Source organism: Vigna angularis, chromosome 5 (genome assembly GCF_016808095.1).
Source record: "Vigna angularis cultivar LongXiaoDou No.4 chromosome 5, ASM1680809v1, whole genome shotgun sequence".
In the NCBI taxonomy this organism is placed as follows: Eukaryota; Viridiplantae; Streptophyta; class Magnoliopsida; order Fabales; family Fabaceae; genus Vigna; species Vigna angularis.
This window is the reverse complement of record NC_068974.1, coordinates 32,507,949-32,527,469: the sequence shown is the minus strand read 5'-3', so window position 1 is coordinate 32,527,469 and position 19,521 is coordinate 32,507,949. Positions and strand designations below refer to the sequence as shown.

Here is a 19,521-nt window from a genome sequence, read left to right as displayed (position 1 = left end):
TTTTATCTTAATTGGTCCAAATTAAGTGTCCAAACTACCTTAATATACATTATTAGTGTTTAAGTGGGTGATCATCATCTTAGTTGTAGATTATATTAATAGGGATAAGATGGTAATATCCTGTATTCTTATATCATCAAGGAATTATTAATATCTTAAATAAAGTTTTTCATACTTAAAATTATTAATATACTAAGTGTAAGAAATTGAATATCTAAATATAAAATCGACATTTGAATATTGAGCTTGTAGAACTCAAGTAATCAAGATGAAGTGTGTTACGAGTAGCTAAACTTAATGGTAATTTCTTCTGATCAAGTGTATATACCCAAAAGAAGTGCATCACTTTCATTTACTGTTACAAATAATGTAGCATTAACTTGTACTGAATTTGATTACCTCCATGTAAATTTACATGTGTGCTGCAAGAAGATTCTGCTAAGGATTTCAATGTATCTACAAGTAACAAAAGATTGGTGATCACTACAAAATTATGGTTGTCAAATCATGTTGCAATGCCACAAAATTAAATGCTAGAAATTATGCCATTCAAGTGAGACATTGCAAGCGAGACAATCAAGTGAAAGGATACAAATACGAATTATACAGAAGGTTGTGCACTGCTAGACATAAAAGCATTGTTCGTAACCACTGTTTCATAGTTATACGAGGTATAAAGACATCATTTATCACTGGAGTGTATAATGACCATGTTCAACGACAAACCATGTCATACATTTCCATATAAATATATGCTTGAAAAGTGTATACAATTAAAGACAGTGATATTGGATTGTAGGGCTAAACCTTGGACCACAAAAATGAAAGAAAAAGTAAAAAATTTAACATGTAATAATCTAATTACGAAATTTGGACATCCAAATAATCACGAAGGGGCAAGTATATACATCAAAACAATACCTTTCTTTCACTCTTTGCTTGTATCCAAAAATAAGGTCTATCCAGTGATGCAAATTTTCTGAGAAAGTCTGGATCACGAGCTTCCCAATGCTTACTGATGAACTCTCGAGGGCTACCTTTGGCCCATGGAGGTAGGGCAGCATCCCCAGCCTGAAGAAACACCATAATAATTAAATTTACTATTCAACTCACCAGCATATTTGGCTCTTAGAATTTAAAAATAGAAAAAGGATACATTTTCAACAGGATGGCCTTCTTGCCGGACTGTTTTCTCTACAAATTCAAGAGTTGATTGATTCTCCAAGAACTGGGGAGTGTACAAAATTATAGAATCAATTCCTTCACATAAGAGGTGTTTCCCTTCCCAGCAACACCGGGCCAAGAATTCCTCATGCTATTTAAAAAGACAATCGGTAAGTCAAACTAGGCACCCTAATACTTTTTATTCTCCATACTAAATGAGGGCAGGTGGAGAAGATAGAATAGATCAATTCCAGAACTAGAATAATTAGATCCATACTGAAAACTTTGGGACCTCCAGATCATCCCAGCTCGTATCTAATAAAGCATGATTATGTTAATGTGCATCGTAAGGAAAAGAAACTAGCTTCTATCATCAGGTTCATGGTCAAGTTTCTCAGTTTTTTATGATTTAATTCCTATAACATCTTAGTTCCAGATAAGTGTAAAAATTTGCTGTCTCCTTGGATGTTACAATTTGTTATGTACCTGAGTACGTAAACTAGCCAAATACAACCTTTCACACTCTCTCACGTAATAGAACAATAAACGAATAACAATGGATGAATGGATCTCTTTTATTGATGGTAATATCTGAATAAACAAGGGTAAACAATAATTGGGAGCATAACCTCCTTCAACTACTTTGAGAGCATAACCTCCCTCACAAGACAATAATGTCTGTTACAAAACTCAATAATCAAAAGCATGTCTTTAACCCTAGACTCTAACTTTATTTATACTAATTATTTCCCGCCCATCTCTTATTAAATATTTCTCTAGAATATATCTGCATTTAATATAAATATCCTTATATTTAATATTTAATATAAATATCCCTATATTTAATATTTAATATAAATATCCCTATATTTAATATTTAATATAAATATCCCTATATTTAATATAAATATCTCTCCGTATATTATCCTAGCATATATCCTTAATTATAAATATCTTATATTGAATATTTCCCTAAATATATATTTATTTACTCTAATTAACTTATACTATATTTATTTACTCTAATTAACTTATACTAAATATTCTCTCTGCTCATATACTTTCCAACCCTTATTATTACCTCTACCTTATATCGTAACACAATTCTTGCAGAAACCCAATATTTCTAGTTCTCTTTTAATGGATCTAAATTTGATTGTTTGCTTTATGATGTTAAACTCATATACATTACAAGCACATCAATGTATGTTGAATATAGGTTTAACACATGAAAACCAGTAAAACATACAGCAAAAAATCCCCAAGTAATGCATGATAGCAAACAACACATATCATATATAATGAAAGAAAAATTGCAACATAAAACAAAACGACACAGCACTGAAAGAGACCAACCATTTTCTAAACTGATCTTCACCCTCAGGAGTCTGGCAGTGCACTGGTTAATAAAGCCTGTGAATTGTTTTTGGGTTGGACAAAACAAGATTTCCACTCTCATAATCAGCAAGGACTCATGGAAAGACTAGATAGACATTGGGGAAGATCACTGTATCCACGTCCTGAAAAGGTGTTTAGATGCATAAATCACTGGATATTGCTTATTTCTTTCTCCCTTATGACACCTTTTAGAAAAGGATTTGATGTTATCTTGAATGATGGGTACCCCGTTGCTTCCTTGTTTTAATGAGCCTTGTATCACAAAGAGTGAATATCAGATTCACCCAGACAGGATTTAAAATCTATACCGATGTTGCTTAGACAGAATATCATTCTTGTATGAGCAATAAATAATTGATAGACTGTACTTCTGTCAATTCCTGAATCATCTTGAGGGGAAGCAGAGGATAAACTCCTTTTAGGTTCACTAAGTAAACCAGCCACAAAAGAAGATCATCTTCCCCTATACAGACTAAGAATGATGGGAGGAAGCAGTATAAAATCGGCCAAATAGATTAGAGTTTTTGAGAACTAGCTGCCTACTTCCTCTTCAAATTGACAAGAGACTCTTTTCACCAGGAGCATCTTCTTCAACTCTACCATCTTTAATTGTCAATTACTTACATAAAATTACACCAACCATACCTGTCTCCAAGAATCAACCAAAAGCAACATATAGGAAGAGGAGGGGATCCATTTGCTTCTAAGATATCCACGTTTTAAGGGGAAGACGATGAACAAAGGAGGGATCACCCGTTAACTATTTTTTTTCAAATCTAGATTGAATACAAAATTCCTTATACGAATCAAAACTTTGTTGCCATTTAGACATCTGTCTCTTCAATAGATTATATGCCTTTAAACCTAGAGGTTCGAGCTTCTTCGCAGGAGCATCAAATCTCAATTCAACAGGGGAAAGATCATCAAATATCTCTTGGCCAACAGATTCAGTCTGCTCAGTGGACTTCTTCTCTGGGATATGAGAAATGAATGTATCATAATTTGCGTCACTATAAACAGACTTTTCACGTACATGGTCGGCTGCAGACAAGTTGAATGAAACTGGACGGTATAACAAAAAAGACTTTGGTTTCGAATATCCAGCCCAGGTTTCGTCTCTATCCTCAGCAAGGGAGACTGCATGATCATCAAGGTGTGTAGGCCCATAAGCTGAGACAGCAATCTCGCCAGCCACCTGCATAACTTCTTTGTATTTGAGGCTAAGCTCTGTTTCTACTGAAATTTCACCTTCTTCCAAGTTTGAGCACCCATTGCGATATTTATTAAGCACAAGAAGAACAGGAAAAGGAATAACTGGACCCACAATGTCATTATTGCCGTGCGGTGATGATTTCCTTGAAAAGAATGGAGGCAATTGAGGAAGTTCGGGAACAGCTAAAGACTCCAATGCCACCCTATTGTGATCCAGGTTTCCAATAACTTTATGGCATTCAGCACGACTCAAAAACGCCAACTGCAACAGTTCCATAGGTAAGTCAGCCCACATTCTTCTCCAAGCAACCTCATGTAAGCTTGCTGGTAGCTTGACATCATTAAAAACAGAAGTAACTTCAGGACAGGATCTTAGTTGACCAAATCCACAAGCATTTAATTTCTCACACAATAACTCATGCACTTCTGCGCTAAAAGGTTCTTTGTCATGAGCATCCTTAAAGTTTCTTTTTAGTTTTCTAACCAGGAAGCGAGTGAGTCCACCACTTGCATATGAGTCAAGGTAATCCAATTTTAGGTAGTTATAATTTTTTGGAAATTTGTAATCCTCATCACTCATGGGATACAATAAGTGTCTATTTAAACACAATACTTGATCAGGGCAATCTTCTAAGTTTCTGGTCGGAGCCCAAGAGGCATGATATCTCTGCAATTCAAACTTTCCCGATGAAGTAAGCCTTATCAGTGTAAAACCCCCATTTTCATCAGGTTCAGTGAGTAATGCAGCAAGTTTATTCCTTAAAATGCCAAATCCCAAAACTATCTCTTTCTTTTGCTGCCAATCAGTCCACTCAGGAAGTGCATCCTTCGAGAACTCTTTCCTTAAGAGACAACTTCCACAGTGACACTCATGACCAGACAAATTAATCTCAAGTGGAAGCTCCCAAGCACAAATGGCTGGGTTAATCGTTGAAGTAACAGACCCTTTGCGAAATGGTAATATAGACCCATAGCAGAAGATATTGAAATCACAATTCCAAACGGATCCTAACATAATACAAAACCCAGATTCAGAAGCCACCTTAAAATCATCCTCCTTCGAGTGGGACCTCAAATCTGACAACCTTAATACAGACATGAAGCTAGGCCCTTCAATCCCATGCACCCATTGCAAAATCGGCACCAAAGGCTTCCTCACATCACATAGAAGCAAAACACTAGTAGAAGCCACAGCAAAGTAAAAATTGTCCGGAGCAGCCCTTGACAACGCAAGAAACCGCTCATTCTCATCCGGAGCATACATTCGCAGTGTCTCGATATTCATCAAACAACTCACACTACACTCTTTCAGCCTCAAATCAACCAAGAAAACAGCATCCGAATGCGCAACAACCAAAATCCTGGGGTGCCAACTAAACTCACAACTCAGCCACACTTTACCCTCTGAAGAATCATTCCAGGGCACCTTCAACCTAGACCCCTTGAAACCAGCACCAGAGCCAAAACACTCCAAATCAAACAAAAACAAATGGCCACTCTCCAACAAAACCAAGCTCTCCTCCAATATATGAGGACTCCAACAAGCATGCGCCACAGGGCATGACTTAAACATCTTATCACCCAAACAGAGCACACTAGGTCTATCCAAAATTTGATTGTGCCTCACAACGAACCAATGAACGGAATACAGAGTAGTAGCCAGAAAATACCCGATAACTCCATCAACCTCGTCATAATCAGTAACAGGGTTAACAGAAATGTTCAAGATACGGTGCGAGGAGCCAGTAGACGCATAAAAAATGTCGCCATTAGTATCAAGCTGAGTATGGAAGCGAGAGTCCTCGAAGCGGAGCGTGAAAAATGCGAGCTTGTGGTCGTTGTCGCCGGTGGGAAATAAAATGAGGGCATAAGGGCGATGGGGGTAGGTGAGGAGGTGGAGGCGGTTGCGAAGGAAGGGGGAAGCGGCGTTGTTTTGTTGGGTGGAGGAGAAGAGGGAGGCGATGGAAGAAGCGGTGGATGGGAGAATGGAAGAAGGGTGGGAAGAGAGAAGAAATCGTGAAGGTAAGAGGTATGGAGTGTAGTGAAGAGAGGGTTGCAGAGAGGTGGAAGAGAAGATAAGGGAGAGCGAATTAGGGTTAGGGTTGAAGAGAAGAGGACCCAAAGGGAGAGAAGGGGAACCGGAGAGAAGAAGAGGAGCTACTGTAGAGCAACCCACTGGGAAGAATGATTTCCATTCTTCTGAGAGCTCCATTGCAATTGCACAATCCCTGTAACAGAATCATAAAAATAAGATTTTCAAAAAGAGTAAATTAATATTTTCGAAATTATTAATTCTAACTTGCATTAGGCTACATACAGAACCATTAAAACTTAAGAAAAATATATTTTCATAGACTTAAAATTTTTACCAGCTAGCCCATGGAGGCTTCAAAGTCAGTGCAAGCAAACGATGTTTTTAAATCTTTTTAATTTTACTAGCGGAAAACATGTGTGTATTTTTTTATTTTAGCAAAAATTTATTAAGTTATAAAAGCAAATAATTTGTATAACATTTTATAATTAAATAAGTTTTCATTAATAATTATTCAAATTTAAAAAGAGTATATATTAAGAGAATAAAATAATTAAATTTAGATTAGTGATTATTTGAAGGTAAAAATAAAAACATGACTATTTTAATTTAAGATAATAGTTAAAAAAAATTTATACAACAAAAAAAACTCCCCAATATACAATATAAATTACGTTAGCAAAAATTGTAATATTCTAATTTTTTTTTAACAACTACTAATAAAATAAGACGTTATAAAATTGATAAACAAAATAGATTTGTCTCCACTTAGCTATAGTATTAATAACATTATCTAAAATAAAATAACCATAATAATAATTATATTTATAAGCACTAAACTTAATCACTAGACAATCAAGAAGACATATGCAACATCATCATCCTCTACCCACAATACTTTAACACTTATCCCTCATATGCTTCCGCCAATAAAGTGATCATCATAAAAGAAACAAACAGCACACCAAGAACAACATAAGAGACAACAGGATAAGCTAGTGTTCAAAAGAAAACGTCATAAACAATTTAATACATCACATATTAGTTCAACATTAAAACATTCTATAACTTATATAAACATATAATCATTTGACCCTAGACTCAATTATCTGGATACAATGTTTTGACATAAACTTCAATAAAGGCTTGCACTCATAATAGTATTTATACTCTACAGAGTTATAAAAAAAGATAATTCGACCTATTACTCACGAGGTTAATATTTCACTCATAAGACTCAAAAGTTTAGGTAAAGACCTCCTGTCATTCTCTTTGTTACTACATTCATCTCTACATGAGTTGAATGATTGGTAAAATATCATGATACCTCATTTCAGAAATTTGTCTGTCAAACATTCACAACAAGTGTCTCAAACACAGAACTTCTCATTGAGATTCTTCTCACATTACATATAATCCATACTCACAATCACATTTATATAATTCATAAAACATCAATAATTGTAAATTTAAATATACTTTAAATTAATCAGAAAAACATAGAAAAAATAAACAAGCTAGAAATAAAAGGCGTCTAGCACCAGTTATATAGTGAAATTACAAAAAAGTAATATAAATGATTAAGTTGACTAGAAAATAATGGGACATCTTATATGATAAGAAGAGAAAACTTTTAATAGAAAAACCTATTTTATAACCATTGATGATTTTACCAAACATCAATTCAAGGATATAGCAGAAAGAAAAAACATCCATAGAAAGAAAAGAAATCTACTTATAAGAGCTTTTCCCATATCCGTGTAGATTTGACAAAGACACTATACTTAAGAAAAAGTACTTCCATTTTGACATGTTAACTTTACACTTAATCTTACAGTTCTAGTTTATGATAAGAAATGAAAACAATATTCCAAAATTTATAGACAATATCACAGTACTATCCTGCAAATAAAAACAAGTAAAACATGTTGTATATCCAATGAGAAGAGTAATATGGACAGCCAATAGGAAACTTGAATTCCCAAGATAGTCTGGATATTTTAATAAGTTAGTCGAAATAAATCATCAAGATATTTATCCTTCCTAATATTTCATCATCTCACTTAGGTGCTAGAAAACAGGGCAGATAGCATGGCAAGTTCCTTTGGCTTGGGATTTTTAATTTTATTTGACAAGGACACACAGGTGAAGGGGGAGTGATCTAGATTAGGAATTATTGGGCAATTGGAGTAGTAATGATGATGACAAAAACAAATAAACACTTGGAAGTGGTTGCTTATTTTAAACTAAATAATATTGATATGACTACTATAGAAACAGTAACTACTATAGAAACAATATCTCTTCTATCAGTAAAAGCATTCAAAAACTTTACTGACCTTAATCAGAAGCTGATTTACTACGCTGTCGTGAACTCCAGTACCATCCCGAGTTGAACCCCTTGACTGCACATGACATGAAAAGAAACAGAGTGATTATAGTACCACACAAATCATCATATACAATACTCATGAACATGACTACTCAAGAAACTACATATAAAATGCATTGAGATTATTCTGAGATGTTTGCATTGAGAACAAGCCAGCCAGTTCCAGATCCAGATATAGTCAAACTCCAAAAGATTTCCACACAAAATCAGCTGAATTATGGACTCTATTCTTGGCTTATCCTCAATAGAAAAGGTAAAAAAAGGTGAAGTTATTCAGAAAAGGCTCCCACGTTCTATACATCGCTTTCTAAACACAAAAGATTAGCTTTACTGCAAATTTCTATAACAGTTTTTTGTGTTTTTCAACTTTCTTCTCTTTTACTGCAAATTTTTTTCTGCTTTTTAAATTAAGTTTATCTTATGAAAACTGTTAACAAATAATTATTTTACTAAGGAAATATTCTTTTTTTAGTTTGAAGCAAATACATCAAAAGCCTTGAAGTGGATGTAACTTCCAAGACATTATTCATAATCATTGTTAAAAGTTTGATGCTGTTGAGAATGTCTGAATTAGTATTCGAAGGGGCTTAGCTATTGAACTTAAACTATTAAAGAGGAACTGGATCTCATTACATTGTAAATTTGCTTAAGACTCATAGATTATTTTGAACCCAAAATTCAAGATCTGCATGAATTCTAGAAAAACCATAAATTCATCTATGAATGGTTCAATGTGTTAAGTACCTGTTGGCACAGCGCCAATAATCTCTGGCTTATAAATATTGGTTATAATTGCTCCTGGATGAAGAGAATTTGCTGTAATATCTACCCTATTTTCCTGACCAATATGCAATGAGTAATATTAGATATAGCATAGACAATAATGAGGAAAAATCAAAAAGCTTTGCTTACAAACAGAAAAACATTAAAAAAAAGAGAAAATAACAGTGAGCAAAGTAAACAATGGTATGTTAGGATCAAAAATGGTCTTTGATTATCAGACGAACATTTCTGGTTATCATTAGAGCACTGTGCACAAGACAAATACAGCAAAAATTAGATCCAAGTAGTTACATAAATAGTTTGTCAGCTCATGATAACATGCTAGAATTCCTTTGAGCACTAATGAACATAGTAAGATATAAGAACAAAGTTGGTGAAATGCAAATTTCATATATGCAAGCATCCTAACAGTGCAAAACAGCAAAATTGGAAACCAGAAAGTTCAATTTAGACTTGGTTCTGCATTGAAAATCTCACACTGAATAGAAATAGAATTAATTTATAATATCCTTAAAAATAATATAATTTTTTGTTCAAAGTAAACCAATAAAATATAGGATAAGAAAACAGAAAACATATATAAAAGAACAGTTTGATTGAAAAAAAAAAAGCTATCAAAACATTTGTGAAAACCCAAAAATCAATATGAAAGTTCAGAATCTGTTCCTAAAAAGTTTAGAGAAATTAATTGAAGATAATAATGCCAAGCCAAATCTTAATGCCCATCAATAACATAATCAGCTACAAGATAGCATTATGGTAAAAACAATACTCCATATTAATCATTTTACAAAACATATTTTATGTAATGTGGGGATACCACGGTCACTATAAGCTTCAAAAGTTTGCTTTCATTATCTGATACGACCAGAATAATCCACAACCTCTACTTAGCTACCCAATTTGATGTTTCATTTAGCATTCGCTTAACCAAATATAACAGTATCAACAGGAGAATTAATGCAAAACACTAATCTGTGCCTCTGTGTGTATAGAGGAAGTGTGTATACACATTGCTATTAAGAAGACATCAAAGTTATTGGCAGAAGAAGTTGTTGCCTACCTCAGAGAGTAATTACGAAACAAAAACCCTTACTTCGAAAGGGGAACGAACACGCAGCTACACTTGCAGCATCAACCACATCTACCTCGGTTAGCTCCTACCTCCACGGGTCGAATCACTGTTTGGCCGGAACAAAAACTGAGGAAACCGAATTCAATCGGTGAAAAATGAAGAAAAAGGTAAAACAATCGGTCAAAAGGTGAGAAGATGAAGATACGAAGAAACCCTAGCAGTTGAGGGTGAAAGATGCTTACCGCTTGAACTGTGGCGAGAGCCTTCGATGATGGAGACGAGAGAAACCCTCTTGTGAGGGTACGCGAATGAGAAAATTTTTAAAGTGAGTGCAATGCAAGTGAACGGCGGAACGACAGTGAATGGTTCAGTGAACGGCGGATGATGGAGAGTGAAGAAGAGAGGAAGTGAGGAAGAATCGTTTAAAATTAAAATATAATTATTTTATTTTAAAAATAACAGTTACTTAAAAAAATAGAAAAAAAATATATGTATACGAAAAGCAAATTTTCTTCATATATAAATATAAAGTATAGATTTTGAAATTGTGATTTCAAACTTGATTTCAATTTTATTTTAAATTATGTGTGGAAACACGTTTTTCTCTCTCTTTTTTTCTTTTAAATATGATTTATTTTTTTTAACTTTTTTTGTTTAATTTCATTTTTTAATGTGTTAGTTGATTTTTAGAAATGGTTTTAACCGGCATTGGAAATTAAATTTGTGTTTTTGGTTTTTTTAATTAACTTATAATAGTTATAACTGTAAATAAAGGTAGTATGTTTTATTCTCTTTTTTTTTCAAGGTTTAATTATGTTTTGAATATGATAAATTTGAGAAATTTTAAATTGAGTTTCTATTAAACTTTTGTAACATATTGAATCTTTAAAATTTTAATTTTTTTAATTAAATCTTTCTAGATAAATATTCATAGTAATTATTTGATGTAAACCCTCTTGCTTGATCATATTATTTAGAAGTAGTTACATAGTATTTAATTAAAAGATATTATGAAGATAAGATATCCATTAAAAATTTGTTATATTTAACGAGACAATTTAAAATTTAATTAAAATTATAGTTTATGAAATTATAAAATATAATATAAAAAACTAAAAATATAAAATATTTAATTATAAAATTATAAAATATAAACAGTAATGTCAAGGTTGTATGTTTATTGTTCATGAATCTGTTTTTTATATGCGAGAGTCAAGAGACTTTAACTCCACCACAACTTCTACTCTATCATCACAAATTCACACAAGTCCTTTAAACCTTAATATCGCATTGTGGAGGACTGAAGTAAGATTGACATGATGAATGATCCAACAATCAAACTTGGAAGATTGCTCTGATTTGGCTAACTTTTGATCTAGTGTCTGTGTTAGTTCGGGGTCAAAACTCACAAGATCGTGCAATCTTGTCATCTTACTCGCGATCTTAACAACATTGTTCTCGATAATACATTGATCAATTTCAAGTATTTCACCAATACAATACAAGTTACACATAATTATGCATACTACACAATTTCAAAACTCAAATCAACAATTCACACATATAATTCCATGTAATTCATCATAATAGAGCATATAAATGATCATTCACAACTTAAAACACCAATATCACGTTTTAACAACATCAATTTATTAACTTAACATGAAAGTACTAATTTATCTCCTCTCACCTTTAAAAGATAACCCAACAATTCTAATAATCTAAAATTCTTTTAACTTCACATAATATTCTCTCTACATATAGAAATATCACAAGAATTATCAGGACATATGCAAGAAAATAAAAAATTAAAAAGACACATGCAACATAAATAAGAAATAAATCAAGAAAATGACTTAAATTAAACCTAAAAAATTAATCGATCCAAAGTAAAAAAACTTATTATGAGAATCAATCATACCATCTTGATTTTACAATCAGATATGCAAAAAGGAAAGTAGGCTTGATAAAAGCCATAAAATTCTAAAAAAATATTTATAAAGATTGTATTTTAAAATAATAAAACTCATATATAACAAAACTATTTATATTTAATTATTTTAATATTAAAATTATCAAGTCTAACTTTTTTTAAAATTATATCAATTTTAAAATATTATTTTCTATATCTTTATAATAATTATAACAATAATTAAGTTTTATTATAAAATGATATTATTGTATATGAAATCAAATGTTTACAGTTTATAGAATCCTATTAAATGATAATAAAAATTCACAATATTATTATTATAGTTATTATGAATATTATATTTTATTAATATTGGATTTATTAATATTAATTATAGTTATAATAATTGTTTCGGTTATGGAGGTGAGTTCACTAAAGTCCTTCACAATTTTGCCTTTTTGCCGTCTGGTCTCGTTTCAAGCTCCGCTGGCTTGCTCTTCGAGGGAACCTGTCAAAGATCCTACAAGCAACTTATCTACCACTTACCTTTAACATGTATTTATAGTTTTCGTCATGGGCTTGAAATTAGTGAAGAGTTAATCACGACCCAATTTTAGCCCAATGACTCTAATCGTTGTTTACCTTAATCATGATCTTAATGATCTAGAGAACTTACCGGCCGGTCTTAGTATATCCGTCCGGTTAGGTTGATTCAGCTATGTCTTTTTTGGATCGTTCGGTCTGTATGTTACAATAATAATAATTATTATTATTATAATTTCAACTAATTCAATGTACAAACAAGAAAAATCCTTTTATTAATGTTATAAGAAAATCCTCAATACTGTTATGCATACAACCAGCACAAGGGCTACCTCTAATACTAGGACGAGTGCACGTGAAAACTACCACTGCACACCATTTTGCTTTCAAAAGATCATCGGTTGCATTTTCTCATCTTATCCAAAACTCTTCAAATTTTGACACAATGAACCGCAACCAAACAATATAACAATATAAGATATCTAGATATTACATTAACTCAAAATTTTAAAATAAATTATTTGTAGGTCTTATATATTACTGATCTCATTTATTTTTATTCAATATTATACTCAAACTCACTTGAATCCTGACCATAGTTAATATTTTTGAGTAAGTTTAAGCATTGTTATATGATTGATATCATAAATTGATCTCAATCCCAAGGCTTCCTTCTGGAGTATGTTCAGAAATATCTATATGTTTTTCATATGCAAAAAATATAAGTGTACCGTACGGTTCCTTAGTACTATCGGGTCGAGTGACCAACCACCCAGGCCGACCACTCCCTAGGTCGACCACCTCAGGCCGATCACTCCATGGCGACCACTTAGGGCGACCATCTAGACCGACCACATGGTTAAATTATAAACGATAATAACTCATTAAGCGCCTAATGCCCTTAATGTAGATTAAGGTGTGATTGGATCGTCATTAGGTCAGCGAAAGGTAAATGTCCATCACAACTAGTATAAATAAAGGTCTTAGGTATGACTTTACGATCACGATGCACAATATATGCATTACTTGTTGTGTCAATCACTCGGTTACATTATTAACTTGAGCGTCAGAGTGCCTTTAACAAGTATCTGTCCACCCGGCTTGGACAAAGAGAAGGGAGAATGAGCAACATAACTTAGGGGATGGAGGACAACTAGGGAGTCTGTACGGTCTTCAACACAACCTAAAGTGCTTTGAGCAAGGTCCGTCCGGTTTTCAAGACAACCTGGAGTGCTTTAAGTAAGGGACTTCAATCCTATACCCGAAAAAATAAGTAATATCATAAATCAGAATAGCATTTGCAGATATGCACTCAAATATGTAGTTGTAATTTCTTCTTGTGTGAGACCATACTACATAATTACCTCAAATACATAATATCACTCAAATATATAATATCAGTGTTGGATCGAGATTAAGTCTTTCAGTATCAAGTGTCTTTTTACTCTTAGTTTAGCTCACAACTTAGTTTTATAGATGTCTTTACAACGTTCGGTGTGTTCAGATATCACGTTTGGTGTGTTCAGATATAAGGTGAAGAAAATATTCTGATGTTCAAGTTAATATTTATCCAAATAATTTTGAAATAAATATATAATAAAAGTGATTAACTATTTGAATATAAAACCTTATTTATAAACTTTTGTAATGAATTCAAATTAGAGTTAACGTAACTAGATCTATATATCCATAACTTGTTTTAGAATTAACTTAATTAATGATCGACTGTTTTGTTGCTTGTCGTCACTGCCTACAGTCGTACAATCAGTATTATACTAGTGTTCAGTAACGTCAACACACTAAGGAAAACAAGTAGAAATATGATAACAACTCACTACTTAACATATATTACCATTCCATTATTTAGAAGAAAATATTTGTTGCTGGTTTACGTTTCCATAGGATATACATGAACTGAGAAACGATGAAACAAAATGGTGCTGCAGAAAGCCATAACATGAATAACTAAGACATCAACAGTGCAAATCAGTCCTTGCATTAGATGAAACCATTAAAATCTAATATCTGTTAAATTAATCCTCACATAGTAACCTAGATTATTCTTAATAGGTAACCTAGATTTTGCTTTTTCGGCAATGTTCCAGCTCCATGCAGTCACTACTCGAGATTCCCATTTGTAGCTTCATCACATTTGCTGGTATCATTTCCAAGTACGATTACATAATATTGATTAGATAATATTATTATAGTTTTGAAATATTGTTCGCTTTAGAATTAAAAATTTCATTATAATTTTATCTTTAAATATTTTAAAAAATTAAAGAAGAAAGAAATATTTAAATTTTTATTAATTTTGAGTGTTAAATATTGGGTATATCCGAATAGCTTGTATTCCATCATAGTGGTAGTAATAAGTACATTAATGACTGCAATTTATTAATTACATGATGCTTGGAGTAAAGTGTGGACAAGTGAAATGAAAGCAAAATTAAATACATTTGAATGAACATTGAAATATATTAAATTTCTTCAGTTGTATAGTTAAAAGTAATGTTGAGAAGTAATTATGACAAACCTGTGACAAGTAGGAAAAATAGCTTGGTTTGATTTTAAATTCTGTGGCAGTTAGAATTTACTTCTGCATAAATAGTTGGAGATGTTATTATTCAGGACCATTCTCATATCAAAATCATAAATGTGCTTGGGTGAGGACCATTTTCACGTGTGATGCTCCAAGAACATGCAATAATTATTTTTCATTGTGTTTGGTAAGAATGAAATGAAAAAAAGTATTGCAGTGTAACTTTTTTATTAAGAATTTTGGAGGGAAAAGAGGGATTGTGGCAAACCAAAATCCAACACAATCAGCCCATAATCAAGCCGCCAAACACTGGCCCCAAGCCATCAACCACCAGTGATTCAGATAACTTAACGAGGCTTTTACTTTAAAAGGTTTAAGTAATTGATTAATTAATTATATTGGATAATCATCTTTATTACATGATGATCTAATAGTTACTTAAATCTGCCGTGGTGAATGATTATAACCAGTATCTGTTGTTGACTGATATCATGCAACTACCTTTTCATAGTTTCCTTTTTTCTTTTCTGAATGATAGAAAAAACCCTGCAATAGCAGACCAAGGCTAATGTGTTTAAAGTACATAATTATTTCCTATAAATAATGAAAAAGAAGCTTCAAAATATATGGTTGAAAGTAAACTAGATTAATTTAAAATAAAAAAAGTTGAGTATCTGTTGACCAAAATAAAATAATAAGTTTTCAAATTAATGTGTAAAGATCTTTGTATTCATTAATACTATAAGTGGATTTCTTTTACAGTCTTTCTATTGTTAAAAATAATGTAAAACCAATTAAAAAGTATATAAAAAAAAATCACTGCTCACTTTAATTTGGATATGAAAACTCAATTTTCACTCACCAAAGGGTTGTGACTTAAAATGCGGAGCCGAAAACTAAGTACATCTGCATTTGCTTGACATATGCTTATGAATTGCACAGAAAAGATGAGATGATAAGTAGATTAAGATTTCATTATTTGTAGGATTGAGTATGGTTGTGAATATACATATTTATATTATTAGTAGTAGTAGTAGAATTACATATAAAAGGCGATTTGATGGTATTAGTTGGAAAAAAATGGAAAGAAAAGAGGAACGTGGAAAATGGAGGTGTCTCCATTAATAAGAATCAACGAAAATGTCAGGTGAAGTGTGATGATCATCATCATATACAGCTTTAGCATTAGGTGAGGGAAGAAAGGGTGGAGTGGTACACCTCAGCAACGCCCAATTAACGCCGTCAAAAAAAGAGTGTTGCTTGATCGCAGAAGCACCCATCAGGGACCCTAGCCGCTTGCCGGGGTCCTTAACCAGCAGCTGCGATATAAGGTCTTTCATGGCGCCCGAACACGCCGGTTCCTTCGGGAACTCAAGGGCTCGAGCCACGATGTTCGCCAGGGTCAGCTCGTGGTCCATGCCCTTGAACGGTGTCACGCCGTAAAACAGTTCGAACATAAATATCCCCAAAGTCCACCAGTCCACCGGACTACCGTGGCCCTCACCGGACACGATCTCCGGTGCCAAGTACTCGTGGGTCCCGACGAATGACATCGACCGAACGTTCATGGGCTCCGCCACGAACGCAGGCCCGCTACGGAGCTTCTGCTTCTTCTTTCGCTTGCGTTTTGGCTGGAAACACGACGCCGTCGGGACTATGCAGTTCGGGATTATGCACGAGGACGACGACGCCACGCGCGCGCCTTCCACGTGGCAATGGTTGCGCGTGGGAAGGGGGTTTTGGTCGGAGATGATCTGAGCCGTTGATGTGGAATCGTCGCATTTTAGTGAGAGATCGAAGTCGGTGAGCATGATGTGGCCGTCTGATCTTATCAAGACGTTTTCGGGCTTCAGGTCGCGGTAGATTATCCCCAACATGTGGAGATATTCAAGTGCCAACAACACTTCCGATGCATAGAACCTGTGATTAACACCATAATTATTGAACAAGATTGGTTAAAATGACTAATCACAACTTTTGTTTGTTTGCAAGACAGGAAATGTGGCTTGGTTTTCAACTTGCCATGTGTTGTGCGACATTTTTGGGACAACATCGATAATCTCCATGCAAATGGAAGAAAATAAGAGAAGTCAACGACACAACCATATGCATGTTTAAGAAAAAAAGTCTTAATGTTTCATGTGAGAGGGAGACGTGCACATAATGACAAGAGAACAAAAGCAGTTAGTAAAGTGACTCTTCATGCAAAGGAAACATTTTCTTGTAATTTCACCCACAATAAAAATCAGGGGTAGTTGCACATGTCTCTGAAAGTTTCAGCTTTGTTTCCATTGATCTGTGCTGTGCTGTTTTCTAACACGTAAAAGCCTGCTCAATCAAAAGCAGAGAAGGAAGAACGAAGAAAATGAAAGAAACATTTTGACATGCATTGGAATCTTTTGAATCCTTGCCTAACAGACAACCTATTACCATCATTTTTTTTTTCTTTTTCTTTATCTCACCATATGGGAACATATGAGGGAACATTCAAAAAGCAAATTCCATTACATCACACAAAGATTAACAAACTAATTCATTGATTAATTAATTAATTAATTATACTCTGCACAGATATTTAATCAGGAAAATCCCATATCCCCTGGCCAAGGGGATTTATTTCCATAACAGGGACCACTGCAAGATTTTGCTCTCAATCAGTTCACTAATTTTAAGAAATAAAACGCAGAAATCCCGCAGAAATTATGAATCAAGTTTAAAATGTTTTATCTTATCCCCTAGATAGAGAAAAAAGCACGAAGATTCGTCAACAGGGGTAGATTCTCCCGTAAGAAAAAAGCTATGAACTTTTTCAGGTTAAAAAACTATGCGTAGTCCCCACAAACCTGTAAAATTTACATTAAGAAAATAAAAGATGGAGTAAAATTTATCCACGACTTCGAAGGGTGATCATGCGCACCTTATGGGTACCACAAAGTTTATGACAAAAAATTTGAACTACCAGCGTCCTTTGTCGTTTTGACTTTGAAAGTAATTTTACATAGAATGCATAGGCAATCACACCATCACGTGCCGCCATTTTCAAATCACTTCTCCAAAACGTCGTCATCATCACATTCTTAATTTCCTAAACCTACTCTAATATTACTCTAAGTGTTCTTTGTTTAAAATTAATCCACACTTCTTAACAAAACAGTTTTTGTAATAACTGTTTGGTTTGGTTGGTTAAGTTGTAAAAGTGAGACTTTAATATTTTTAATAAATGAAAAAAACACTAGATTAAAAATTAAAATGCATAATCAATTCCCTAATTCCGTGTTAATTCCTTGTGTGTCGATTGGGAAAGAAAAATTCTAATTTCACCTGAAAGCTTTCTACCATTTTCAAATGTAGTGGCCTTTTAGGAAAAGCACGTAATTTTGCTTAATTGAAGGTGGAAACCCATAATAATACTTTAATTGTATTTAGAATTTAGAATTATAATTTATATTAAATAATATTATAACTATTAATTGATATGATTGGTGAATGAATATTTTAACCCGAGGATTCTTCCCTCCAGAACAAAAAACCAAACAAAAAAAATCAGAGATTGCAATGATTTCACTGGAAGGAAACGGCGGGCGCACCTGACGGCGGATTCGAGGAAGCGTTTGTTGGGGAACCGCTGGCGGAGGACGTGCAAGTCACCGCCGGGACAGAAGGGCGTTAGGAAGCAGAGCCATTTGGGCGCGTGGATGGACGCGTACAGCGTGGGCAAGAAAGGGTGGTCCAACATTTCGAGAATTTCCCTTTCTGTCTTCGCTCTGCCTTCCTTGTTCCTCCTCGCCAAGTCCTCCTTCTCCATCACCTTAGCCGCGAACACGGCGCCGCCACCTTCTTCTTTGGGCTCCGCCAAATAGACGGCGCTCATGTCGCCGGAGCCGAGGCGGCGCGTGAAGCGGAGGTGCGAGAGGGCGAGGGGCCTCGTGCGGTGGATGAAAGAGGCGCAGGGGTCGGAGGAGGGCGCGTGAGGCTTGGCGTTCGGGATTGGCGCGTGAAGGAAGTGGGAGGAGGTGGAGGGCGTGACGGTGGTTGTTTCTGAGCTGAAACTTGTGCTGCGTTTGGTAGTGGTGGTGGTGGAAGCGAAGCTGAGACTGTGAAGGTCGTCGGCTAGATCCTCTGCGTCCATGGTTTGTGTTTGGGAATAGAAATGAAGATGAGAATGGAAGAAGAAGATGAAGTTGAAGTGTACGTGAGTGTGCGTGTGAGAGAGAGAGAGAGAGGTTGTGATCAGAGAAAGAGAGGGTAATTGTCGGTTAGATCCTTTCCTTTTTTATTTTCCAGAGCCACACGCGGCTTTCTATCTCGAAAGGGTTGGGCCGAGAATCTGGGCTTGGCCCACCTTCAAACATTATAACAAAAATACCTAAATTTTGAAAAAAGTCAAAATAAATTTCTCAAATATCAAATAAGTTTTTTTAGACTTAATAGCTTATTGTTTTAATCCTTAAAACACATGTCAAAATTA

At 34.1% G+C, this 19,521-nt stretch overlaps 2 protein-coding genes across 4 annotated transcripts; both read right to left on the bottom strand.

Moving 5' to 3' along the window:
- Window positions 1-228: 228 nt before the first annotated feature.
- Window positions 229-10,476, bottom strand: LOC108340441 (uncharacterized). 3 transcript variants are annotated; one of them, XM_017577834.2, is made up of 8 exons: window positions 10,299-10,476; window positions 10,045-10,182; window positions 8,943-9,036; window positions 8,146-8,211; window positions 2,521-6,002; window positions 1,157-1,315; window positions 922-1,071; window positions 229-456 (listed from the first exon to the last, which is right to left on the bottom strand). In XM_017577834.2, exon 5 carries the CDS (start codon window positions 5,984-5,986, stop codon window positions 3,323-3,325), a length of 2,664 nt encoding a protein of 887 aa, XP_017433323.2. In that variant the 5' UTR covers window positions 5,987-6,002; window positions 8,146-8,211; window positions 8,943-9,036; window positions 10,045-10,182; window positions 10,299-10,476; the 3' UTR covers window positions 229-456; window positions 922-1,071; window positions 1,157-1,315; window positions 2,521-3,322. The 3 variants fall into 3 exon arrangements, with proteins under 3 accessions (XP_017433323.2, XP_052733509.1, XP_017433322.2); XM_052877549.1 differs by having other exon boundaries at window positions 1,157-1,228; XM_017577833.2 differs by lacking the exon at window positions 1,157-1,315.
- Window positions 10,477-16,153: 5,677 nt separating this feature from the next.
- Window positions 16,154-19,315, bottom strand: LOC108338997 (serine/threonine-protein kinase D6PKL2). Its single transcript, XM_017576111.2, has 2 exons — window positions 18,641-19,315; window positions 16,154-16,973 (listed from the first exon to the last, which is right to left on the bottom strand). The coding sequence occupies exons 1-2, from the start codon at window positions 19,180-19,182 to the stop codon at window positions 16,175-16,177; spliced, it is 1,341 nt and encodes a 446-aa protein (XP_017431600.1). The 5' UTR covers window positions 19,183-19,315; the 3' UTR covers window positions 16,154-16,174.
- Between the last annotated feature and the right edge of the window lie 206 nt (window positions 19,316-19,521).